Genomic DNA, 25,254 nt, shown 5'->3' with positions numbered 1-25,254 from the left:
GATAAAACGTTATTTATAATGACCTTTCTCCAATTGATATGTTTTAGACATATTCATGAATATTACTAGTATCTTGTATATATATCTGATACTTATTCTTGGTCTCTGCAAGAAGACAATAAGCCGCAAAATATCGTTGAAATAGCTTTGAAACAGAGACTGACTAGTTTCTGCGTATGTTGGAGCTTGAGATGACCAACATTGTCTCAAACCTATAACATTCATTTCCAGGGTATGCAGAATGGCGCTCGATTTCTCGGCACATGAGTCTGGCCCATACAAATTGAATGTTGCCAGCAGCATAATACGTAAGAAAACGTAGGTGAGTATGGTACGTAGGGACATTGTTGAGCTGACCAGGGACATTGTGGCGAGGAAAAATCCCTCCACAAAAAGAGGATATCCACTCACAAAATAGAGAGCAAGTCCCAAAAAAAACAGATCAAGACCCACCAAACTTGAGCGCGAAATATAAAATTGTTAAAAGTGAATGCGCGACAAGGATTTAACTGCAATCCACTGGGATAAATTATGGAAGGTTTTGGGTTTTGCTCGTTTCCCAATAATTTCGCCCATAAATTTTCATATCATATCATGATTTCAACATTCTTTCTATTATATATTTTATCAAAATCCAGACTGAGTCTCTGTTGTATCTTTACCATAAAAGTACCACAGTCATATACAAAAATTTCAATTCCAAGCAAATCTATTTCCTTTTCAGGCATACCCATATTCTGCAACAACCCCTACGAGCTATTCCGATAACATAACAGATATTTTTGGCGCCTAACAGCACAGTTTTCATAAAAATTTTCTTGAAACAAAACAAATTGGAGCAAGGAAACATTAGAAATTCGGAGAAGCCGCACAATTTGGTTGGTTATTGTTATGTCGACTCGATTCCCGCAAGTAATGTTGCGTTCCTAGACTCCCTTTATTGAAGATTCATTTACTTGCAGGACAATGGAGGAAATGTGCAGAGTTTGCATGGGAAACTCCGGAGCACTCGCAAACATTTTTGATGAGACACACACATGGGACACTTGCATTGCTGACATGATAGCACAGTGTACTGGGTACGAGGTAAGGCGAGGCGATTTACTATCAGAGAACATATGTCCGCCTTGCCTTGAGGATGCTGTAAATGCATTCAATCTTATAAAAACCTGTGAGCAAAGCCATCAAATTTATTTCCCGGTGGTGGAGAAGCATATAGAAGATAGCTGCTGTGATAATCTGAACGGCGAGGTCTGGGAACCGTCAGATAGTGAAACTGAGCAATCGATCCCATTTGAAACCGATGTAAGAATACATAAAAATGAAGCCGATAAAACGGATTATCTAGAACGACCCTACAAGTGCCCCGACTGCCCAAAAACCTTTCAAAAAAAATACCAACACACCAGACACATCCGCACTCACACAGAGGAGCGACCGCATAAGTGCACTCTTTGCTCGAAGTCATTTAAACGAAAAGACAAACTCAAGCTACACGTCTGGACTCACACTGGGGAGCGACCGTACAAGTGTACTGACTGCTCCAAGTCCTTTATAAGTCAATGCGAACTCACAGTACACATCCGTGTTCACACAGGGGAACAGCCCTACCAATGCGACCACTGCTTGAAGTCATTTCAGCGGCAATCTAATCTCAAAAGACACAGTCGTATCCACACGGGAGAGAGACCCCACTTGTGCATTTACTGCTCGAAGTCATTCAAGCAAAAACACCATCTCAGCGAACACATCCTTACTCACGCTGAAGAGAAACTATACACCTGCTCTTACTGCACAAAGAATTTTAGGCAAAAGTCTTCTCTTGGAAAACATACGCGCAATCACGTGATCCAAATGGATGCTTCGCAATTCCAAATTACATTTAAAGATGAAAGTGAAGATACTGATAATGTACGATCTCCTCGAGCACACACCCGTCATGAATAGCGATTCGTCACATAATTGGGATCCCAAAAAGGTATTTGTTAATCCATCTATTCTATATAAATGTATGGGATATCGTCAATTCAGAACGGCTGGGCTGATTTAGCTCAATTTTAGTTTTAAATAGCCGGACTGAGTACTTGTGTGCAAACTTATACAGTTGGCTGTTAGTGGGCTTGTACAAGGTCACTGCCAAAATTGCTTTTATAAAAAAAAGTTAAAACCAATTCAAGGTGATCAAATGTGTGCTAATGTTTAAAGCTATCCAACTAAGCAATACATAGCCGCCTGGCAGGGCTATGAACTCCACCACTGCGTTTCGAACTAAAGTGATAAAACGTATTTAACTGAGGGGAAAGGATGCGAGATCAAATCACTTGTAAATATCAATATTACTATGTATCCCGTTCTTGTAATCTCGTTCTTGACCTGCCTCAAGCCAAAAATCAAAAACGCCTGGTACGCCTGGTAGAAAGACATCCTTTGTTCGAAAAGGTTTATTGGAGTGTAATTCAAATAATGTGTTCCAAAAAAACTTGTAATTCAATCGAATCATTTATAAAAACACTATTTCCAAAATAATTAAATTCGATAACAAAATATTTATACAGTACTCCGATTTCGTTCGCGCATAACAGCACAGAAAAGCAGTCATCTGTTTTTACTTTGCGCTTAACAGCACTATCCGTGTGCTCTGTGGTCAACACAACAAATTTGTGAAGAAAAAACATTTGCAAATTATAAAAGCCATATCGTGGTTTGTTGTTTGATTTATATTCCCGTCAATTCGTTATTGCGCGTACTGACATCCGTTTCTTTGACATTAGTTTATTTGCAGGAAAATGGAGGAGATGTGCAGAGTTTGCATGGTCAAATCCGGAGTATTCGTAAACATTTTTGATGAGACACAAAAATGGGACACTTGCATTGCTGACATGATAGCCCAGTGTACCGGTTACGTGGTTAGGCGAGGGGATTCACTGCCAGAAAAAATATGCCCGCCTTGCCTTGAGGATGCTGTAAATGCCTTCAATCTTAAGAAATCCTGCGAGCAGAGCCATCGACTATATTTTCCAGTGATGGAGCCAGATGTAGGAGAAGATCGCTATGATAATCTGGAAGACGAGGACTTTGAAATTTTGACTTGTGGAAATGAGCAGTCGAAAAACTGTAAAGCCGATGAAATGATACAAAAAGATGATGTGGATGAGGTTTATCGGTTCAAATGTCCTCATTGTCCGAAATCCTATATGAGAAAATCATGTCTGCCACATCACATCAGAACGCACACAGATGATCGACCCTACAAATGCTCCTTCTGCTCGAAATCTTTTCCACACAAATGCAGACTTGATGCACACACCCGTATTCACACAGGAGATCGGCGCTATACGTGTTCCGACTGCTCGAAATCCTTTCAACAAAAATCACATCTCATTGATCACACCCGTATTCACACTGGGGAGCGACCATATAAATGTAATCATTGTTCGATGACCTTTTCCCGAGCCGGAGTTCTAAGCGATCACATCCGCTCGCATACTGGTGATCAGCGCTATCAGTGCTCACACTGTATGATGCCTTTTAACAACAAACAGATTTGGATAACACATGTACGCACTCACACGGGAGAACGACCCTTCTCGTGCTCTCAATGTTCGAAGTCATTCAACCAAAAACACCATCTCAGCGAACACATCCTTACTCACACTGAGGAAAAACGTTATACGTGCTCTTACTGCACAAACACCTTTAAGCAAAAGTCTTATCTTCGAAAACACATTCGCAGTCACACGTGTTCCAAATGGATGCACCACCAGATAGATAGCCCTTCTATTGTTTCGACTGCAATTCCAAAATGAAGAAACGATAACGTTAGGTCTCCAAGAGCACACACGTATAATGAGCAGAGATTCGTGACATGATTGCGATAGCCGAAGACATGTAAGCAAATTGACTGAAAGTCCCAAAAATGTATTGATAATTTTAAATACAATACAATTAATCTGAAATTGATTTCATTTGAAGCGTTATGTTTGGTCGTGGATATTTTCCATTATTTTCATCTGTCGTATTAGGCCATCATAGCATTATAGCCGGATATACATATTTGTCCCTAGTTGTTGGCTTGAACAAAGTAGCAGCATTTACTACTGCAGTTCTGTAATGTTCGCCTCAGACCTTGCACTCGACGATATTTGAACCTTAAGGCAAGAATGCATTTAAGAGCGGAATGGAAATCGTTTCACTTGTAAACACCAATATGATCATGTATTTATCTATGCTCCCGATCCACTAACTAGTCTTTGCTCCCAGGTACTTCCACTAGATAATGTGATGCGCCAAAGGATTCCCTTCCTTTCTTTTTTGGATTGGTACGAAATCCCAGGCTGTGGTGTTGTACATATTAACAAATATTAATCCACAGTAAGGAATCCTTTCTTCGAAGACGTTCATTGGCTTTAAGGTCAAAACCTATAATAATAAATATTAGGTTTTTTTATTATTAAAAACACTATTTCCAAAATAATTAAATTCGATAACAAAATATTTATACAGTACTCCGATTTCGTTCGCGCATAACAGCACAGAAAAGCAGTCATCTGTTTTAACTTTGCGCTTAACAGCACTATCCGTATGCTCTGTGGTCAACACAACAAATTTGTGAAGAAAAAACATTTGCAAATTATAAAAGCCATATCGTGGTTTGTTGTTTGATTTATATTCCCGTCAATTCGTTATTGCGCGTACTGACATCCGTTTCTTTGACATTAGTTTATTTGCAGGAAAATGGAGGAGATGTGCAGAGTTTGCATGGTCAAATCCGGAGTATTCGTAAACATTTTTGATGAGACACAAAAATGGGACACTTGCATTGCTGACATGATAGCCCAGTGTACCGGGTACGTGGTTAGGCGAGGGGATTCACTGCCAGAAAAAATATGCCCGCCTTGCCTAGAGGATGCTGTAAATGCCTTCAATCTTAAAAAAATCTGTGAGCAGAGCCATCAACGATATTTCTCAATGCTTGAGGAGGATATGGAATATAGCTTCTTAAATAATCTTGAATACGAGGACTCGGAAGTTTCAGGTAAAGAGCAGTCAAGAAATTTTGAAAGCGACGAACAAATTTATAAAGATGATATGGATATGGATCTTCCATTCAAATGTTCTCGTTGTCCGAAAAGCTATTCGCATAAATACAATCTAAAGCGGCACACAAAATTGCATACGAATGAACGACCCTACCAATGCTCCCACTGCTCAAAGTCTTTTATACAAAAATCACATCTCATCCATCATACCCGTATTCACACTGGGGAGCGACCATATAAATGTAATCACTGTTCGATGACTTTTTCGCGAGCCGGAGTTCTAAGCGATCACATCCGCTCACATACAGGTGATCAACGCTTCAATTGCTCTTTCTGTACGATGTCATTTAACTACAAACACCAGTTGGAAACACATTCACGCACTCACACAGGAGAGAGACCGTATAAGTGTTCGCACTGCTCTAAATCCTTTACCCAAGCTGGAACTCTCGGGGTTCACGTCCGTACACATACCGGCGAAAGAGCCTACAAATGCTCCGAGTGCTCAAAGTCGTTTATACAAAAATACGAACTCAAATTACATATTCGTACGCACACTGGGGAACGACCGTATCAGTGCAGTCAATGTTCAAAGGCGTTTGCACAACATAACAACCTCCAAGCGCACATCCGAACTCACTCCGAAGATCGACCTTTCCAATGCTCTCACTGCTCCAAATCATTTAAGAAAAAATCTGCCCTCAGTGTGCACACTCGTACACACACTGGAGAACAGCTGTACCAATGTCCTTACTGCGAAAAGGCCTTTACACGAAGCCACCATTTGGAACTTCATACCCGTACTCACACAGGTGATCGACCCTACTCGTGCTCTCATTGCTTGAAGTCATTCAAGCAAAAGCACCATCTCACCGAACACATTCTTACCCACACTGAGGAGAAACTGTACACGTGCTTTTACTGCCCAAAGACCTTTAAACAAAACTCTTATCTTCAAAGGCACACCCAAACTCACACAAAGAAGTGTTAAAATTGGATAAATGTTATTCTGAGTTTTTAAACTATCTCAACGAAATATGGCATACACAGTGTTATATTTTACGGATTTCCTAATAGTTTGGCGGAATCTGGCGAGTCGGACATTTCGATCTAAGAGTACATACATAAAAAAGTTGTTCTATGAAAAAATTCTTTGCTGTTAAAGATAATCAGCCCAAAAATCCTATTTCTGTAATTATACACATGTTTGTACATAACATAATTATATCATCCTATAGTTTCCATAGTAATGGTAGATATCATCACCTCGCTTGCTGAGGCATGCTCGATCAAAGCTGATCTGGGAGAGCTTTTTAAGTTTTCAGCTCAGCGCAGTTTGGAGTGGGACATCCCTCAGCAAAGGCTTGCATAACATATTATACCTGGAAAAAAGTCGCCAATGGTACAGGGCGATGGTGAAGCTAAGGACGATGGCCAGAATATATAGCTTATGTTCTGTGATGCCCACAGACATTGCACACGTCGGTATTTGGCAGCAGCGTATTCCTGATGATCTATCGAATGAAATACACTGTTTTTGTCAGGCGATGACAGATACTTATAAATCGATCCACTTACATCGTAGAATCTGCCACAAATAGTTTGCGAAATGCTGATTGGAGCATACCGGGGTATTATTCAGATATCAAGAAGAAGGCGAAAATCAAATCAATGCCATAGGCACAGAGAGTATACGATGCGTGAATTGGCTCATTGTAGGTGAGACTCAGAGCCCAAATAGCTTACAAGAAAAGAAAAGGTAAAAGACAATTGAAGGTGACAAAATTTGTGCTAATGTTCAAAGCCCTTTTCAGCTATCCAAATGAGCTAATACATAGCTACCTGCCAAGGCTAGGATCTTCACCAACCCTTGGCCATCCTTAATAAAAGATTGTAGGAGAATTCAGGGCACGGCACCTATTGGATACTGCGTTTCGAACTGAAGTGAAAAAACGTGTTTAACTGCGGGGAAAGGATACGAGTTCATATCACTTGTAAATATCAATATGACTATGTATCCCAATTGATAATCTCGTTCTTGACCTGCCTCAAGCCAAAAATCAAAAGCGCCTGGTACGAAAACCCAGGCGGTGGGGATGTGTGTATAACCCATCTTTATCCACAGAAAGACATCCTTTGTTCGAAAAGGTTTATTGGAGTGTAATTCAAATAATGTGTTCCAAAAAAACTTGTAATTCAATCGAATCATTTATAAAAACACTATTTCCAAAATAATTAAATTCGATAACAAAATATTTATACAGTACTCCGATTTCGTTCGCGCATAACAGCACAGAAAAGCAGTCATCTGTTTTAACTTTGCGCTTAACAGCACTATCCGTATGCTCTGTGGTCAACACAACAAATTTGTGAAGGAAAAACATTTGCAAATTATAAAAGCCATAACTTGGTTTGTTGTTTGATTTATATTCCCGTCAATTCGTTATTGCGCGTACTGACATCAGTTTCTTTGACATTAGTTTATTTGCAGGAAAATGGAGGAGATGTGCAGAGTTTGCATGGTCAGATCCGGAGCACTCGCAAACATTTTTGATGAGACACAAAAATGGGACACTTGCATTGCTGACATGATAGCCCAGTGTACCGGTTACGTGGTTAGGCGAGGGGATTCACTGCCAGAAAAAATATGCCCGCCTTGCCTTGAGGATGCAGTGAGTGCATTCAATCTTAAGAAATCCTGCGAGCAGAGCCATCGACTATATTTTCCAGTGATGGAAGAGGATATAAAAACAGATCTCTGTGATAATTTTGAACAGAACGACTGGAACATGTCAATAAGCAGAAAAAAAGCGCCGATTTTGGAAACTGATGAAAAAAAATGTAAAGGTGATAAGGATGTGGATCTTCTGTTTAAGTGTACTCACTGCTCGAAGTCTTTTAAACGGAAATGCAATTTGCAAAATCACATCCGTATGCACACGGACAAACAATCCTACCAATGCTCTCACTGTTCAAAGTCGTTTAATCGAAAATCAAGTCTTCAAAGTCACATGTGTTATCACACGGAGGAGCGACACAACAAATGTGTCCACTGCTCAAAGTCATTCGTAACCATGAGCGCACTGAAGCGGCACTTTCTTACTCATATCGACGGACAACCCTACAAGTGCTCCGACTGCTTAAACTCCTTTAAAACTGAAAACGAACTCAAAGAACACATCCGTGTTCACACAGTGGAAGAGCCCTACCAATGCCCCTTCTGCTCGAAGTCATTTAAGCTGAAATCGATTCTCCAAAGACACTGTCGTACCCACACTGCGGAGAGAGCTTATAAGTGTTCTGACTGCTCAAAGTCCTTTATTACTCAAAGCGAACTCAAAGTACACATCCGGGTTCACACAGGGGAACAGCCCTACCAATGTCAGCACTGCCCAAAGTCATTTCAGCGAAAATCTAATCTTAAAAGACATAATCGTATCCACACGGGGGAGAGACCTTACAAGTGTTCCGACTGCTCCAAGTGTTTTTCCATCGCCACAAATCTCCAGGCTCATATCCGTCGATGGCACACAACTGACCGACCCCACAAGTGCACTCACTGCCCGAAGTCGTTTACAGAAAAATCTCATCTCCAGATACACATGCGTAAACACACGGGGGAGCGACCGTACAAGTGTACCCAATGCTCAAAGTCCTTTACTCGAACCGGATCTCTCCGGCGACATATCAGTACGCACACGGATGAACGACCCTACAAATGCACCGACTGTTCAACGCTGTTTCAACAAAAATCCCAACTTCAAAAACACACCCTTATGCATACCGGCGAACGACCGTACAAATGCAGTGACTGCTCACAGTCCTTTCTACAAAAATCCCAACTTGAGGCACACATCCGTACTCACACGCGACCTTACAAATGCTCCCACTGCTCGAAATGCTTTAGAGAAAAATCCAATCTTAAAAGACATACCCGTACGCATACGGATGAACGACCCCACCAATGCTCACAATGCTCGAAATCATTTCAAGAAAAATCGAATCTCCAGGTGCACATACGTTCTCACACAGGGGAGCGCCCATTCAAGTGTACCCACTGCTCAAAGACATTTAGATATAAAAATAATAGCTACCAGAGACACGTAATTACTCACACAAGAAGTGACAAGTATGCCATTCCGGCACTTTTCGAGATCACTTCCATAAGAACGCTGAAAATGGAAGGTGTAGAATAAGATTTTTAAGCTTTTTTTGAACATAAGCTTGGCATGTTCAATTATTTCCACTATCTTTACTGCGAAAATTCTTCATTAAAAAGATGTATGAAGATATTGAATCGCTGGCGGATGAATCTGTTTCAATGTTTTTGCTTTTGGCGAAGATGAACAATGTTCACCACTCTGTTTTTCATATTATATGGGGCCTTTATAAACCGGTTTAAATTTTAATCCCAATAAAATAATTTTACAAATAGGATACAAAAAAAACTTTTTGTAAGAAGTATTTTTAAAAGACATAAAATTGTATGATATTTGTGTACTTTTCAAACGAATTTTGTTCGTTACTCAAGAGTTTCATTACCAACTGGGCATAGAGAAAATATCTCAACTGCCCTAATCAAGAATTATCTATTTACAAATTTTTAAAATAGATTGTACAACGTTTGATATTGTGCGTTGTTATCACCCTATGAGAGTATGTTCCAAATCTCAATTAAGCATTTTTGGTGAACACAAAATTGAGATGCCTCAACTAGAATAAATGCTAGAACTAGAATGCAAAAATCTGAATTAAATTTTTTAACAACAAAATAGTCTAAAGAGAAAATAAATTAGAGGACTAAACATTTTGTTACATTCGATAATACATTCGATTAGATGCATTTGCGCCTAACAGTACATTTCGTGTATTTATTTTATCAAAACAAAAACAATTCACGCCAAGGAATCATTCATAATTTTGCTGCTTGTGGGTTTGATTTTTCTGATTTCCCATGTATGTATATAAATATCGTTGTATTCCGTTTATTAAGATTCATTTACATTCAGGACAATGGAGGAAACGTGCAGAGTTTGCATGGGAAACTCCGGAGCACTCACAAACATATTTGACGAGGCACAAACATGGGACACCTCCATTGCTGACATGATAGGCCAGTGTACCGGGTACGTGGTTAGGCGAGGGGATTCACTACCAGAAAACATATGTCCGACCTGCCTTGAGGATGCAGTGAGTGCATTCAGTCTTAAGACCACCTGTGAACAGAGCCATAAACTCTATTTCACACTGAGGGAAAAGGATAAAGACCTCTCTGATAATCATGAAGATGAGAACACAGAAATTTCAGGTAGTAGAGGCGAGCAGTCGGATTTTTCTGGCGATGAAAAAATACATCAAGATGATAAGGATGCGGACTCTCGGTTCAAATGTCCTCAATGCCCGAAGTCCTATATGCGAAAATCCAGTCTCCAATATCACATCCGTACGCACACAGGTGATCGGCCCTACAAATGCTCCTTCTGCTCGAAATCCTTCCCACAAAAATTCAGACTTGATGCACACACCCGTACTCACACAGGGGATCGACCCTACAAATGCTCGTACTGTTCAAAGTCGTTTATACTAAAAGCCGAACTCAAAGTACACATCGGTACGCACACAGGGGACCAACCCTACAAATGCTCCTACTGTTCAAAGTCCTTCCCGCAAAAATCCACGTTTGATATACACACCCGTGCTCACACTGGGGATCGGCCCTACAAATGCGACGACTGCTCAAAGTCGTTTAAACACAAACACGAACTCAAATTACACATCGGGACACACACAGGTGACCGACCCTATAAATGCTCCTTCTGCACGAAATCTTTCGCACAAAAATGCAGACTTGATGCACACACCCGTACTCACACAGGGGATCGACCCTACAAATGCTCCGACTGTCCAAAGTCGTATATACATAAACATGAACTCAAATTACACATCCGTACGCACACAGGTGATCAACCCTTGAATTGCTCCTTCTGCTCGAAATCTTTCGCACAAAAATGCAGACTTGATGCACACACCCGTACTCACACAGGGGATCGACCCAATAAATGCTCCGAATGTTCAATGTCGTTTATATACAAACACGAACTTAAGCTGCACATGCGAGTGCACACTGGGGAGCGACCGTATGAGTGCAATCAATGTTCAAAGGCATTTACACAACCTAATATTCTCAAAGCGCACATGAAAACCCATTTTGGAAAACAGCTGTAGCAGCGTGCTTATGACGGAAAGTCCCTTAAAGTCAGTCGATCTTCGAAAACACAATTATACCTTTACTATTCGAGAGAACATTCGTGGTGTATGAACGGTTAAGAACGGACATAAAAATTATATTGCTAAGAAAAAATCAAAGAAGTTGATTTTCGAAAGTCCAAAAAATATATTGTTAATTTGAAATGCAAATTCATTATATTACAAATACTTAGAAATTGGTTTCATTTCAACAGGATACTCTTACCAAGATTGTTTATTTCCCCTTCCTTTCATCTGTCGTAATGGGCAGTGGCTCCGAGTTGGGTGTGCAAAGACCCGCTTGCCAGATTTAAAGGCCTGCAAAGCATTATGGCTACTGGTGGACAAGGTGGCTCGAGAAGGTCAAAATCCGTCAAATCTTCCCGCTCAAGATCCTTGCATATATCCACAGATCTGTAGACGGATTGATTCAATCGTAACCTACAAAAGACGGGCGAAAGGTTTAGATGCAGATGCTTTCGTTTCCGTTTTTATTAATCCAAAAACATTCCTAAATAACTTTAACGACTACCCATATTCTTACCCGATCTAAAATCTCCGAATATTCGATTGCACGGTCCTACAGATGTTATTCGCGCGTAACAGCACATTTTGTTTCTCATTTTCTCAAAACAAAACAATTTGTGCCTAGCAATGTAGTTTTTATAAAGGCCGTAGAATTTTGTTGCTTGTGCGTTTGATGCTCCACATAGTTCACAAATATGTGTATATTGCTGTATTCCAGACATTAAAATTAATTTACTTGCAGGACAATGGAGGAAATGTGCAGAGTTTGTATGGGTAACTCCGGAGCATTCACAAACATTTTTGATGAGACACACACAGATTGCATCGCTGACATGATAGCACAGTGTACTGGGTACGAGGTAAGGCGAGGCGATTTACTGCCTGAAAACATATGCCCGCCTTGCCTTGAGGATGCTGTAAATGCATTCAATCTTATAAAAACCTGTGAGCAAAGCCATCAAATTTATTTCCCACTGATGGAGGAGGATATAGAAGGTCTCTGTGAAAACATTGAAGACGAGGATTCTGAGATTTCAGGTCATGAAGGCGAGCAGTCCGATTGTTCCGGCAATGAAAATATTCATGATAAGGATGCGGCTCTTCTGTTTAAATGTAGTCACTGCCCGAAGTCCTACATAAGAAAGTCAAGCCTACAACATCACATCCGTACGCACATAGGGGACCGACCATATAAGTGTTCCGACTGCCCTAAATCGTTTCAACAAAAATCCCATCTCATTGAACACACCCGTATTCACACTGGGGAGCGACCATATAAATGTAATCACTGTTCGATGACTTTTTCGCGAGCCGGAGTTCTAAGCGATCACATCCGCTCACATACAGGTGATCAACGCTTCAATTGCTCTTTCTGTACGATGTCTTTTAACAAAAAACAGCATTTGGAAACACATGTACGTACTCACACAGGAGAAAGACCGTATAAGTGTTCACACTGCCCCAAGTCCTTTTCCCAAGCTGGAACTCTTGGGGTGCACGTCCGTACACATACCGGCGAACGAGCCTACAAATGCTCCGAGTGCTCAAAGTCGTTTATACAAAAATACGAACTCAAATTACACATTCGTACGCATACTGGGGAGCGACCGTATCAGTGCAGTCAATGTTCAAAGGCGTTTACGCAACATAACACCCTCAAAGCGCACATCCGAAGTCATTCCGGAGATCGACCTTTTCAATGCACTCACTGCTCAAAATCATTTAAGCAAAAATCTGGCCTCAATGTGCACACTCGTACGCACACTGGAGAACAGCTGTACCAGTGTTCTTACTGCGAAAAGTCCTTTAAACAAAACCACCATCTGCAAATACATACCCGTATTCACACAGGTGATCGACCCTACTCGTGCACTCACTGCTTCAAGTCATTCAAGCAAAAACACCATCTCACCGAACACATCCTTACCCACACTGAGGAGAAACTCTACACGTGTTCTTACTGCCCAAAGACATTTAAACAAAACTCTTATCTTCAAAAGCACACCCGAACTCACACAAAAAATGACCGTTAACGTGTAAAAAAGGGAAAAATGTAATTCTTCATTTAGCCACTCTTCGACATAAAATCTATACAACACCTAAACCACGACCTTTAGGGCTAGCGCACACTAGAGTGTGCAGCTGAAGATACTGATAACGGATCCCCTCATCATACAATGCAGAACGATTCGATAATTTATTTAACTTTAGTTATTCCCGAAAAGACAAAAATGTATTGTACTAATTTAAATACAAATTCATCACGCGATTGGTCTGTAGTAATCTATTGTCCATTATTTGTATTTGTCGTATTTGATTTGGGGCTCGGAATCCGATTTGGAGTGGGCCAAAAGGCTGAATATATAACATTATATATTATACCCGGACTTACATATGCCCCCAATGGCATGGTGATGGTGATGTTATGGACGATGCCCAGCATATTTTTCTTATGCTATGTGATGCCCCCAGACCATGCCCTCATCGGGATTTGGCTTATAAACTATACAGTGTTATTGACGGGGGATGACAGATACGGAAGAATCTATCCACTTCGTAAAATCTGTCAGAGATAGTTCCCAGGATGCTGATTAGCGCATACCCTATTATCCATATACCAAGAAGGACGCGACTATCCATTCAATGCCAAAAGCCCAGTCAGGACTCGTCAAAAGCCAATTTAAGGTGACAAAAGCTCTACTTTTGCTATCCAAAGGAGCTAAAACATAGCTGCCTGTCAGGATTAGGATCTCTACCGAACCGTAGGCATCAATAACCAAAAGATTTAAGAAGAGTTCAGGGTATCTATTGGGTGGCAAAAACGTCCCTAATTGCGGGCTATGTATGCGAGATCGTATCACTTTTAAATACCAAAATGACTATGTGTTTATGATTACTTCAAGTTCTTAAAACTGCTAATCTTGTTCTTGACCTGTCCCAAGCCAAATTCAAATGCGGTGGTTTTGTGCATGTTAATGAATCTAAATTCACAGAAAGACATCCTTTGTTCAAGAGGTTTTTTGGAATGAAAATAAAATAATTTAGTTCTGATTTGTGCAAACGAATAGTTTATAAAAACACTATATTCAAAATAATTAACTTCGATAATAAAATATTTATACAGTCCTCCGATTTCATTCGCGCCTAACAGCACATAAAAGCAATCATCTGTTTTACACTTTGCGCTTAACAGCACTATCCGTATGTTCTGTGGTCAACACAACAAATTTGTGACGAAAAAAATATTTGCAAATTATAAAAACCACACGACTTGGTTCGTTTTTTGTTTTTTATTCGCCTCAATTCGTAATTGTGTGTTTTTAAATTCCGTTTATTCAAACTTCATTTTTTGCAGCACAATGGAGGAGATATGCAGAGTTTGCATGGACAGATCCGGAGCACTCACAAACATTTTTGATGAGACACAAAAATGGGACACTTGCATTGCTGAAATGATAGCCCAGTGTACCGGGTACGTGGTTAGGCGAGGGGATTCACTGCCAGAAAAAATATGCCCGCCTTGCCTAGAGGATGCTGTAAATGCCTTCAATCTTAAAAAACTCTGTGTGCAGAGCCATAAACTCTATTTCCCAGTGATGGAAGAGGATATAGAAGAAGCCATCTATGATAATCTTGAAGACGAAGACTGGAAAATGTCAGGTAGTGAAAGCGTGCAGTCTGATTTTGCCACCAATGAACAAATATATAAAGCTGATGAGGATTTGAATATTCGGTTTAAGTGTCCCCATTGTCCGAATGGGTATAAGCACAAATCCAACTTATATAGACACATAAAATCTCATACGAGTAAACGACGCTACCAATGCTCCGCTTGCTCAAAAGACTTTTTTCACAAAGACGAACTCAAATTACACACCCGTATTCATACTGGGGAGAGACCTTATCAATGTAGTTACTGTTCTTCGTCCTTTTCCCTTGCCGGAACTCTTCGGGATCATATTCGTGTGCATACCGGTGAGCGACCCTACCAATGCACCCACTGCACCAGATCTTTTTCTCAACGTACACATCTCAGAGACCACATTCGTACACATACCGGCGAAAGGCCCTACCAATGTTCCCACTGCCTTAAGTCTTTTATAAAAAACTACGAACTTAAATTACACATCCGTACGCACACGGGTGAACGACCCTTCCTATGTTCCCAATGTGGAAAGTCTTTTACGCAAAATTTCGATCTTCAGGTACACATCCGTACACACACGGGGGAGCGACCGTATAAATGTAGTCTCTGTTCTAAAGGCTTTGTCCGATCGGATTATCTCGCAGCTCATATCCGGACACACACGAATGAACGACCTCACCAATGTCCTCACTGTTCAAAATTGTTTCGTTTGCCCGAACACCTAAGGGCTCACATTCGAATGCACACAGATGAACGACCCTACAAATGCACCAACTGCTCAAAGTCTTTCTTACAAAAATCCAAACTCGATGCACACATCCGTACTCACACAGGGGATCGACCGTACAAATGCTCCCACTGCTCGAAGTCATTTCAACAAAATGCCCATCTCCAAGTACACAGTCGGACGCACACGGGGGAGCTACCCTACAAATGTTCCCACTGCTCCAGGTCATTTAAATACAAAAACAAAAGCTACCAGAGACATATTCTTACTCACACAAAGAACGACAAGTGTGCCATTCCAGCACTCTTTTAGATCACATTTGTTCTTGAAGTTCCTTAAAGATTTTAAAAATTGCATCTTTATGATCAGATCAAACAAATTAAACTTTTGGGCTCACGTTCGAATGAGAGAGAATTAGTAAAACTATTCAAAGGGAATACACCGGTAATTTAAGTATTCACAGAAGGAACTAGGGAACTGATTTTAGTATTGTGAGTCGTCTTTGTTGAGAATACGCAGTATTCGTGTTGATAACGAAATAAATATATGCATTTGTGTAGTGGCTGTGAGCACAATATAGAAAAAGTGATTTTTATTGTGATTGCGCCGTCATGTTACCGGCTGTGGGCACCCTTGTTTTTAAACCCGATACTCAAAGAGTGTAGGAGTATTTTAGATTTAGAAAATTATATTATATTATAAGCATTTCCGACCCCATTAAGTATATATATTCTTGATCAGCATCAATAGCCATGTCGGTCTGTCCGTCTTCATGAGCACCTAGTCTTTGAGACTATAAGAGCTAGAGCATCAAAATTTTCTATCCAGACTTCTGTGTATCCAGACACTGTTACAAGTGTATTTCACAATTTATTAGTATATTCATTTCATACCCACTATGGCCTAATCTGAACGGAAAATTTTAAAAACATATGTGTTTCATCGATGTTTTTCTATCAGAACATCGAAGGCATCGATGTCCGCATACATCGGTGTTTCACCAGCTTCTACAAAGTGATAAAATTTACACGATAGTGCCGATTATTAGTGATTTTCATGCCCATAAAAAAGAAGCAAAAGACTGCTCAGCACTAACGCATTAAATAGGCACACATTTGTCAAAAAGCATGTACAAAAAATCAGTATTCTGGAAATAAATTCGTTATATAGAAAGCGTCGTATGGAAGTTCGACTGTTCCAAGTAACATGTGTGCTATTTGCGATAGTATCGACTATTTTTAATCGTATCAAGTACATCACAACAGGGAAAAACTTCCCATCTCTAAGAAAATATAATGATATTTACAAGTTCTTTGAAAAAAAAAACAACGTCAGCGCGTACCAAGAGTTAATGAACTTAAAGATTGATGTCAAATGCTAACATCTACTATTCCTTGACTTGGTAATTTCCACCTTCGCGGAGGCGGGCGACCAAATAATCTCACGTCACTCAAGGGGCGCGAGGTAATACAAATCCATAAAAAGATAAAATTAAATACAGAAAAGCTGCACAATTTGGTACGTTGTTTATGTTCGCCTAAATTCGCTATTGTGCGTCCTGAACTACGTTTATTTATATTATATATTTATTTATTTATATATATTTATTTACAGGAAAAATGGAACCTAATAAAGATTGGAGCGATATAATGTGCGAGATTTGCTTAAAAGGATTTTTGGACAAAGACGAATTTGAATTGCACATCCGTAAGCACACTGAAAAGAAGCCCTATAAGTGTAAGCACTGCTCTAAGTGCTTTGCCCAGGCTGGAACACTTTCGGTTCACATCCGTTCACATATCGGCGAGCGACCCTACCAATGCTCCGAATGCTCGAAGTCCTATCCACGAGAATGCGATCTTACAATACACATGCGTAGCCACACTGGTGAAAGACCCTACGAATGCTCGTTATGCTCGAAAACCTTCCCGCAAAAATCAAATCTTGAAAGACACATCCGTACGCACTCGAGTGAACGACCCTTCAAATGCTCTGAATGCACAAAATCATTTCAACAAAAATCCTATCTCACAGAACACATGCGTACCCACACAGATGATCGAACCTTCCTATGTTCCCAATGCGGAAAATTTTTTAAGCATAACTACGAGCTCGAAAAACACATCCGTACTCATACGGGAGAGCGACCGTTTAAGTGTACTCACTGCCCTAAGGCCTATGCCCAATCCAAGCACCTCACAGTGCATATCCGCACGCACTCGAAGGAGACAGAAGAACCTTACAAGTGTCCTCACTGTTCCAAACTGTTTACCTTTCCAGAAAGCCTACGAGCTCACATTCGAATGCACACGGATGATCTACCCTTCAAATGCAGCGATTGCTCAAGGTCCTTTCTACACAAATCAAAACTTAATGCACACATCCGTATTCACACAGGGGATCGACCCCACAAATGCCCTCACTGCTCGAAGTCATTTCAACAAAACTCTCATCTCCAAGGACACATTCGTACCCACACGGGGGAGCTACCCTTCAAATGCTCCTTCTGCTCCAAGTCATTTAGATACAAAAACAAAAGCTACACAAAACACATCCTTACTCACACAAGCGATGACAAAATGCACACGGATGAACGACCCTACAAATGCAGCGATTGCTCAATGTCCTTCTTACGCAAATCTAAGCTTGTCGCACACATCCGTACTCACTTAGGGGATCGACCCTACCAATGCTCTCAATGCTCGAAGTCATTTAAACAGAAATATCATCTCCAAAGACACAGTCGTACCCACACGGGGGAGCTACCCTTCAAATGCTCCTACTGCTCCAAGTCATTTAAACACAAAAACAAAAGCTACACAAAGCACATCCTTACCCACACAAACAATGACTTATGTGTCATTCCTGAACCCTACGAGTTCTTACCCTTCAAAGATGAACCGGAACCTCTTTAAAGACTTCGAAGATTCGAATGCGAGTGAATTATTGAAACTATTTGAATGGGATACAACGCTAATTAAGGTACTTTAGGACGGTACTGAGGAACTACTTTATCTAGATGGTCAACAATTGGGATCCTCAAAAAAGATCCGTCACAATTTCAACCTAAGCTGACTACATATAACAAACACAATACAATAGAATATGGAAAAATAATAGATTAGATTTATTATTCTGAACAGTTTCGATTTAAAGAATAAATACATAACATACATGTATGAAGAAAATTAATTTATGGAATTATATACGTATATAATAAATCTTACAAGAAATCATCTCTAAGCCCGACTTGTAGTAGATTTTAATTTTTTTCCAAGAATGGGTCCGAAGGCTTTCCATTTATCAATACGACATAATCTCGCCGCTCAAGATACGACCTAAACCAACTGAGCAGGCAGGAATGAATCCCCAACCGATGCAGCTTGGCTATTAAAGCACAGTGGGAGACTTTGTCAAAGGCTTTAGCAAAGTCAGTATACACAACGTCGACTTGAGAGTGCATTTCAAAGACACGAGTGCAGAAATTACTGAAAGCAATGAGATTAGTGGTTGTTGATCTACCCGGCGTAAAACCATGCTGATTTGGGCTAATGTACGATTTCATGAGGAAGGTGATCTTTCTGGCAATGATTCGCTTTAGAAGTTTTGAAACATTGCTGAGTTTGGCAATTGGTCTATAATTGGAAATGAGATTTTTGGTACCTCTCTTAAAAATTGGCGTAATCGTGGCAGCTTTCCACTTACCAATAAACTGACCCGTTAACAGCGAATTTGTGAATAGAATTTTGAGAGGTTCACAGAACGCTACAACACAGTTGCGAAGCAGGAAGGCAATATTAATACCAAGCCAATCTAATTCATTTTCAGGCATACCCATATTTTAAAAGAACCAGCCCATACGAATTATTCCGCTAACATAATATTACAACAGATGTTTTTGGCGCCTAACAGCACAGTTTTCGTAAAAATTTTCTTGAAACAAAACAAATTGGAGCAAGGAAACATTAGAAATTCGAAGAAGCCGCACAATTTGGTTGGTTATTGTTATGTCGACTCGATTCCCGCAAGTAATGTTGCGTTCCTAGACTCCCTTTATTGAAGATTCATTTACTTGCAGGACAATGGAGGAAATGTGCAGAGTTTGCATGGGAAACTCCGGAGCACTCGCAAACATTTTTGATGAGACACACACATGGGACACTTGCATTGCTGACATGATAGCACAGTGTACTGGGTACGAGGTAAGGCGAGGCGATTTACTATCAGAGAACATATGTCCGCCTTGCCTTGAGGATGCTGTAAATGCATTCAATCTTATAAAAACCTATGAGCAGAGCCATCAACTATATTTCCCAGTGATGGAGGACGATATAGAAGAAGATTTATGCTATAATCTGGAAGACGAGAAATGGCAAATGTCAGCTAGTGGAAGTGAGCGGTCAAACCATTTTAAAGCCGAGGCCATGATGTTCAAATGTCCTCATTGCCCGATGAGTTTCAAACAAAAATTCCATCTGCAGAGACACGTACAAATGCATACAAATGAACGACCCTACCAATGTTCACACTGCTCAAAGTCCTTCATCCAAAAATCCAATCTTGAATCACATACCCGAAATCACACAGGTGATCGACCATATCAATGCTCTCACTGTACAAAGTCATTTCAACAAAAGTCCCATCTCCAAGTACACAACCGCACCCACACGGGGGAGCGACCCTACAAGTGCACTTACTGCTCCAAGTCCTTTACTCGATCTGACATTCTTCAGAGTCATATTCGAACGCACACTGGTTATCGACCCTACAAATGTTCGCTCTGCTCGAAGTCCTTTATACAAAATTCCGACCTCCAGGTACACATCCGAACACACACCGGGGAGCGACCATATAAGTGCACTCTCTGTCCTAAGTCATTTAATCAAAACTACTATCTTCAAATGCACACCCGTACTCACACAGGTGAACTCTCGCCACACCAGTGTTCGTATTGCTCGAAATCTTTTAGCAAGAGAGGAAATCTCTTGACTCACATCAGGACGCACTCAGATGAACGGCCCTACAAATGTTCCTACTGCCCCGAATCTTTTAAACTCAAAGGTATTCTTAAAAGACATACCCTTATTCACACAAAGAACGTGTCATCCTTCCCTCTTTCCGAAACCCTCGACAACATATCCGCAAGCACGCTGAGTGTCGACACTACAATTTCTCCTGCTGCAACCCTATATAATGATCCTCTGTAAAGATTTTTTAATTACCTCATAATTAAAACATATCTAGCAAAAAAAAAAAATTGTTTATCATATTTAGCTGAGCTTTGGAAACATCATTAATGAATATGAAGCAAATCAAAAAAAGCGCTACCATCCAGTTTATATGTAGATCGAAAGTACCTTTTTCGGTATTGCTATCGAAACGGTATTTTTTGAGTTGAAAATTGAGCAGACGGTATACATACATATGTACGCTATATTGGTGTATAATGGCATATTTGATAAATTTCATCAATATATTACATTTAATTATTAAATGTATATTAAGGAAGATAGGGTATAGAAACTTCCATTCGCAGGTTTTTCGCTACCAAATCGTCCTCGCAGTACATTCCATACTCACTGTTGTCACCATACATACTGTTTTTGTTGATCTTTTTTGTTTCAACTTTGTATTAGACAATATATAATGAAAATAAGTACTTAAAATTAGCTAATCTTGTAGATCAGAGGGTTTTAGGTAGTCAGCATTATTCAACGGTATACCAAAATTGAGAAATTGTTTGTCTATTTTTTCTAAAACCCTTTTTTACGCAAAATCCAATAAAAGCTAGTAATAAGAGTAAGGCAGTTAAGTAGAAAATTGATTCATCAATCCTATAAAAATATGTGGGCATAGCTAAATATTGCATCTAGCTTGTAATATTCGACGGAACATCAAAATTGACCAATATGGTTTCCAATCCTTGACGGAGAACGATTAACCTGTTATAAGCGATAGGGGTATTTCAATTTTTCACCGAAAATAATGAACATTTAATAATTTTAGCGCAGTTCAGGTGAAAGTTAGTGCTGTTATTTTTAAGTTCAGATGAAAGATGGCAGGAATCTACAACAATAAGTTACAATCGCAAGTATTTTCAGCCATTTACCTGAAGTAGTTAAACTATTGAAATAGAGGGCTGTGGAGTGGGCTAAGTTCGGTTTTTCATCATAACGAGACGCTACATTGTTGTTGAGGAGCAAAAACAACAATCGTCGCATCAAGAAAACAAGTAAAGTATTTAAAAAGATCTAGTCAAGTAGAAAATTGATTCATTATTCGGATAAAATTATGTGGGCAGCGCTGAGAGATCTATTTAGCTAGTAATATTTGACGGAATATTAGAATCGAGGAATATTTAGAACAGAACTTGAATTCGTCAGTATATTTACGGTATGTTTTTAAAATTGGACGGTATATTTTGGTATATTTCTGGATTATATTTTATCGACAATCTGCTCACCATTTTGGAATTAAAAAAGTGGAGTGGGGACTTTGTCGCTTATAAAATTCGTTTATCTGTGAAAAAGTGACTGCAAAAGTGTAATTTTGTTGTGATTATTGAAGTATATTGATTAAGAAAGATGGACAACATAGAGCGACTTTACAAATGCTACGAGATATTGTCCGAGGCGGGCGATAAAATTTCTGAGGTACGCGGCTCGGTCCGCCATTGCTGAAAGACGCGGCACTACAACTGTAGTTGCTATGTGGAATTTGGCGAGAAATAAATATGTTATGTTCTTGCATTTCATTACAGCACGTGGATGAGTATAAGGAAATACTGAAGGCTGTAAAAGGCTCGTCAAAGGAGAAGCGCTTGGCATCGCAATTTATTGGAAACTTTTTTAAGCACTTCCCCGATTTGGCCGAAACAGCTATTGATGCACAGTTCGATCTTTGCGAAGATGATGACAACCAGGTTTGCACGCACATGAGCTCTCCTCGTTCTCGATTAACTTCATTATGTTATGTTATGGCATATTTTCCAGATTCGCCGTCAGGCCATTAAAGATTTGCCCAAATTATGTCAGGGAAATCCGGATGCGACTACGCGCGTGGCCGACACTCTCGCTCAGCTGCTGATACTGGACGATGCCACAGAGCTGCAGCAAGTGAACAATTCACTGCTAAGTATCATCAAAATGGACACAAAGAGCGTTGTAACCGGTATATTCCAACAAATCAACACGGGCGATGAGCCCACAAGAGAGCGCTGCTTCAAGTTTATTTCAACCAAGTTGTTGACCATGGGTCCCACTGTTATAACCAAGGAGATTGAAGAATATATTGTCGAGGAGATCAAGAAGGCCCTGCAGGATGTCACGGCCGATGAGTTTCATTTGTGTATGACCATTTTGGGTGCCACAAAACTGGGCAACACCATTACCGGACACGCCGAGCTTGTCAAGCTGGCAACGGAACAGGCAGAGCTCAATAACACAGATACAGATATCATTGCTGTAGATGATGAGGTTGTGGAACGTTTCGTTCAATGTGCCACTGCTGCTGCACCATACTTTTCGGTGAGTAAAGGGACTTGCATTAAGTATCCACAAATCTAAACCTCTTCTTTATGCTACCCATAGAAAACTATCAAATCGACTGCTTTCGTTGCCCATGTCTGCGACAAACTGTTGCCTATTCCGACATGGAACATGATCGCCACAGCAGTGTCACAAGATCAAATCCAATTAAGATTGCTTAAAGTATTTGCCGAGATGATAACCAACACGGACAAGCTCGAGAATGCTAACGAACGCATCAATAATGTCTATAATGTATTACTGGTTGGTATTTCAAACATACTTCATCCAAATTATTTAATTTTTAACGCCTTTTGATGATTTTACAGGAGTACATGCCATTGCCCAAGCTGAGCGAGGTGGATCTGGTAGATGTGCCACCCTCGTTTGAGTTTTCGCATGCCGAATGCCTGCTCTATGCACTGCACACGCTTGGCAAGAAACATCCAACTAATTTAAGTTTTGTAGAAGACGCTGAGAAACTGAAAGACTTTCGTGCTAGATTGCAATATCTAGCCAGGGGAACACAGGGGTAGGCATCACACTCGATACAGACATAATCAATAGAATGATTACCAATTTTCCTTATCTTTTGGCAGGTATATTAAAAAACTAGAGGAGGCTTTAAAGGGAAAATCAGCCGAGGAGTTGAAGACAGAGGAGAATCAACTGAAGCAAACGGCGCTGAAAACAACATCAAATATCAATGTATTGATACGCGATTTGTTCCATTCACCACCCATATTCAAGCATGATATTGTATTATCCTGGATTGTGCCAAAAGCTGTAAGAATATGAACAATTTATATGATTCTGTAGCTCAAAAAACTTCAAACTATCTGTTTATATCCAGAACAAGCTGGGCAAACGACATGCACCCATCACATTCGGGGAGAAACCCGAAGCCAACGGCAAGGAGAAAGACCAGGACGTAGAGAAGAAGTCGCGACCATCCAACGATCAGAAATTTTATTCGCCACCATCTGGAAAATACTCGCACAAAGTTAATCCAAACTACGGCAACAATAACCGCGGGAGGCAGCGTGGCGGTGGCGGTGGTTACAGGAATCGACGCTACAACAGATATTGAAGCACCAGCCACTCTGCACCTTTCTGCATGGATTGTCTTTCCTAGTCCTAAAACTAAAATCAATTACCAGAGATTAGAATATCCCAAATCTTCGTCCACAATAAAACAACTTCAATAGTCCTGACTTTAGGCCAGGGTCTACTACAACAAAACAAAAGCAAACGAATCGACTTCTCTTGGCGGCGGCTGGTAAGTAATGTCAGTTTTCCAATTAACTTTCTCCCTTTGGTTTTTTACAGAATTGCACAATTTTTCCCGGAGTGTAAGGGCAAGCAACATTTTTAAAAAAAATTCAACACTAGCTCTCATTGCTTTTATTGTTTTGTGAAAGATTTTTGGCTATAAAATCTTTAAAAACCGCCAAGCTCCACGTTCATTCTTCTCATTATCATTACTCGTGCGTACGTTGCTCTTGTTTCAAATTACATCACGCTCCACCAACTCGATTCTGTCTATTATAAGATTTAAAAATAGAGCCAGCCAAAAGAATTCTTGCAAAATCAAACTATAAACTTAATTAAACGTAATCCATAATTAAAGCCACATAAATAACAATAACCGCATAATCTTGAAACCCGATTCTTTGTTCTCCAACGAGGCATTGCAACCAATTCTATTTGTGTGCCACGGAGTTTTTTGAACCGGCTTTTGTTTCTTTTACAAGCAATACGTGCATAATTATTAGTTTTTATTTAACATATAATCAATAATTGTACCACTTAGAGAGCTGCAAACCGCAAAATATAAATTTTTTGAATCCAATAAAAGCAACATTAAAGAACGAACACTTACAAAAATCAAAGCCGTTTTATTGCCAGCCCTTTGGCGAGGGTATTATGATTTTCTGCCTATGTTTGCAAAGCACAGAAGAAAACAAGGTGCAGTTAAGTAATGTGTTTCTTCAACTAAATTTTCAAATTAAAGCAAGAACGATATATTGGGAAGGGTATCAA

The 25,254-nt window shown here is 40.0% G+C and overlaps 8 protein-coding genes across 16 annotated transcripts in view; 7 read left to right on the top strand and 1 right to left on the bottom strand.

Annotated features, from left to right (window-relative positions):
- Positions 1-11,706, bottom strand: part of BicD (protein bicaudal D) — a 32,054-nt gene extending 20,348 nt beyond the window's left edge. The window contains exon 1 of the mRNA XM_033380158.1: positions 11,512-11,706. The gene's annotated coding sequence lies outside the window, so the exon portion shown is untranslated. The remainder of the gene's footprint in view (positions 1-11,511) is intronic.
- On the top strand, positions 796-3,956 carry LOC117184074 (zinc finger protein 501-like). 2 transcript variants are annotated; one of them, XM_033380170.1, is made up of 3 exons: positions 796-878; positions 963-1,978; positions 2,772-2,899. In XM_033380170.1, the coding sequence occupies exon 2, from the start codon at positions 967-969 to the stop codon at positions 1,945-1,947; it is 981 nt and encodes a 326-aa protein (XP_033236061.1). In that variant the 5' UTR covers positions 796-878; positions 963-966; the 3' UTR covers positions 1,948-1,978; positions 2,772-2,899. The 2 variants fall into 2 exon arrangements, with proteins under 2 accessions (XP_033236061.1, XP_033236060.1); XM_033380169.1 differs by lacking the exons at positions 796-878; positions 963-1,978 and adding an exon at positions 2,571-2,701 and having other exon boundaries at positions 2,772-3,956.
- LOC6903241 (zinc finger protein 239-like) lies at positions 2,342-13,595 on the top strand. Its single transcript, XM_033379901.1, has 3 exons — positions 2,342-2,412; positions 2,556-2,640; positions 12,368-13,595. Exons 1-3 carry the CDS (start codon positions 2,342-2,344, stop codon positions 13,343-13,345), a joined length of 1,134 nt encoding a protein of 377 aa, XP_033235792.1. The 3' UTR covers positions 13,346-13,595.
- LOC26533837 (gastrula zinc finger protein XlCGF52.1-like) lies at positions 4,509-9,424 on the top strand. 3 transcript variants are annotated; one of them, XM_033380160.1, is made up of 4 exons: positions 4,509-4,649; positions 4,720-6,798; positions 6,854-7,449; positions 7,531-7,647. In XM_033380160.1, the coding sequence occupies exon 2, from the start codon at positions 4,735-4,737 to the stop codon at positions 6,028-6,030; it is 1,296 nt and encodes a 431-aa protein (XP_033236051.1). In that variant the 5' UTR covers positions 4,509-4,649; positions 4,720-4,734; the 3' UTR covers positions 6,031-6,798; positions 6,854-7,449; positions 7,531-7,647. The 3 variants fall into 3 exon arrangements, with proteins under 3 accessions (XP_033236051.1, XP_033236050.1, XP_015036443.2); XM_033380159.1 differs by lacking the exon at positions 4,509-4,649 and having other exon boundaries at positions 6,032-6,798; positions 7,531-9,424; XM_015180957.2 differs by lacking the exon at positions 4,509-4,649 and having other exon boundaries at positions 6,032-6,798; positions 7,520-9,424.
- On the top strand, positions 9,885-11,474 carry LOC117184073 (gastrula zinc finger protein XlCGF52.1-like). Its single transcript, XM_033380164.1, has 2 exons — positions 9,885-9,995; positions 10,049-11,474. Coding segments are annotated over exons 1-2 (1,218 nt in total). The 5' UTR covers positions 9,885-9,993; the 3' UTR covers positions 11,265-11,474.
- Positions 11,786-22,268, top strand: LOC6903239 (zinc finger protein 239-like). 4 transcript variants are annotated; one of them, XM_033380167.1, is made up of 2 exons: positions 11,786-11,976; positions 19,764-22,268. In XM_033380167.1, exon 2 carries the CDS (start codon positions 19,768-19,770, stop codon positions 20,890-20,892), a length of 1,125 nt encoding a protein of 374 aa, XP_033236058.1. In that variant the 5' UTR covers positions 11,786-11,976; positions 19,764-19,767; the 3' UTR covers positions 20,893-22,268. The 4 variants fall into 4 exon arrangements, with proteins under 4 accessions (XP_033236058.1, XP_033236059.1, XP_033236057.1 ...); XM_033380168.1 differs by lacking the exon at positions 11,786-11,976 and adding an exon at positions 19,543-19,679 and having other exon boundaries at positions 19,748-22,268; XM_033380166.1 differs by lacking the exon at positions 11,786-11,976 and adding an exon at positions 19,555-19,679.
- On the top strand, positions 14,479-18,928 carry LOC6903240 (gastrula zinc finger protein XlCGF57.1-like). 3 transcript variants are annotated; one of them, XM_033380163.1, is made up of 3 exons: positions 14,479-14,586; positions 14,668-14,784; positions 17,300-18,928. In XM_033380163.1, the coding sequence occupies exon 3, from the start codon at positions 17,305-17,307 to the stop codon at positions 18,598-18,600; it is 1,296 nt and encodes a 431-aa protein (XP_033236054.1). In that variant the 5' UTR covers positions 14,479-14,586; positions 14,668-14,784; positions 17,300-17,304; the 3' UTR covers positions 18,601-18,928. The 3 variants fall into 3 exon arrangements, with proteins under 3 accessions (XP_033236054.1, XP_033236052.1, XP_033236053.1); XM_033380161.1 differs by having other exon boundaries at positions 14,668-14,972; XM_033380162.1 differs by lacking the exons at positions 14,479-14,586; positions 14,668-14,784 and adding an exon at positions 16,917-17,203.
- On the top strand, positions 22,141-24,859 carry cass (apoptosis inhibitor cassowary). Its single transcript, XM_001357034.4, has 7 exons — positions 22,141-22,338; positions 22,446-22,607; positions 22,678-23,211; positions 23,275-23,475; positions 23,541-23,743; positions 23,811-23,997; positions 24,065-24,859. The coding sequence occupies exons 1-7, from the start codon at positions 22,270-22,272 to the stop codon at positions 24,299-24,301; spliced, it is 1,593 nt and encodes a 530-aa protein (XP_001357070.1). The 5' UTR covers positions 22,141-22,269; the 3' UTR covers positions 24,302-24,859.
- The last annotated feature ends 395 nt before the right edge of the window (positions 24,860-25,254 follow it).

The sequence above is a fragment of the Drosophila pseudoobscura genome, chromosome 4, assembly GCF_009870125.1.
Source record: "Drosophila pseudoobscura strain MV-25-SWS-2005 chromosome 4, UCI_Dpse_MV25, whole genome shotgun sequence".
NCBI classification, from domain to species: Eukaryota; Metazoa; Arthropoda; class Insecta; order Diptera; family Drosophilidae; genus Drosophila; species Drosophila pseudoobscura.
This window is presented reverse-complemented; position numbering and strand designations above follow the sequence as displayed.

Coding starts and splice junctions, on each gene's coding strand:
- LOC6903241 (XM_033379901.1), top strand. CDS start 2,342: ATGTATCCCGTTCTTGTAATCTCGTTCTTGACCTGCCTCAAGCCAAAA. Junction 2,413..2,555: donor AAAAACGCCTGGTACGCCTG/GTAGAAAGACAT, acceptor ATATTTATACAG/TACTCCGATTTCGTTCGCGC. Junction 2,641..12,367: donor CAGCACTATCCGTGTGCTCT/GTGGTCAACACA, acceptor GAAGGCGAGCAG/TCCGATTGTTCCGGCAATGA.
- cass (XM_001357034.4), top strand. CDS start 22,270: ATGGACAACATAGAGCGACTTTACAAATGCTACGAGATATTGTCCGAG. Junction 23,212..23,274: donor CTGCTGCACCATACTTTTCG/GTGAGTAAAGGG, acceptor TGCTACCCATAG/AAAACTATCAAATCGACTGC. Junction 23,476..23,540: donor ATGTCTATAATGTATTACTG/GTTGGTATTTCA, acceptor ATGATTTTACAG/GAGTACATGCCATTGCCCAA.
- LOC26533837 (XM_033380159.1), top strand. CDS start 7,382: ATGCTCTGTGGTCAACACAACAAATTTGTGAAGGAAAAACATTTGCAA. Junction 7,450..7,530: donor ATTATAAAAGCCATAACTTG/GTTTGTTGTTTG, acceptor GTTTATTTGCAG/GAAAATGGAGGAGATGTGCA.
- LOC6903240 (XM_033380161.1), top strand. CDS start 14,516: ATGTTCTGTGGTCAACACAACAAATTTGTGACGAAAAAAATATTTGCA. Junction 14,587..14,667: donor TATAAAAACCACACGACTTG/GTTCGTTTTTTG, acceptor CATTTTTTGCAG/CACAATGGAGGAGATATGCA. Junction 14,973..17,299: donor CGAAGACTGGAAAATGTCAG/GTAGTGAAAGCG, acceptor ATTTATTTACAG/GAAAAATGGAACCTAATAAA.
- LOC117184074 (XM_033380169.1), top strand. CDS start 2,787: ATGGAGGAGATGTGCAGAGTTTGCATGGTCAAATCCGGAGTATTCGTA.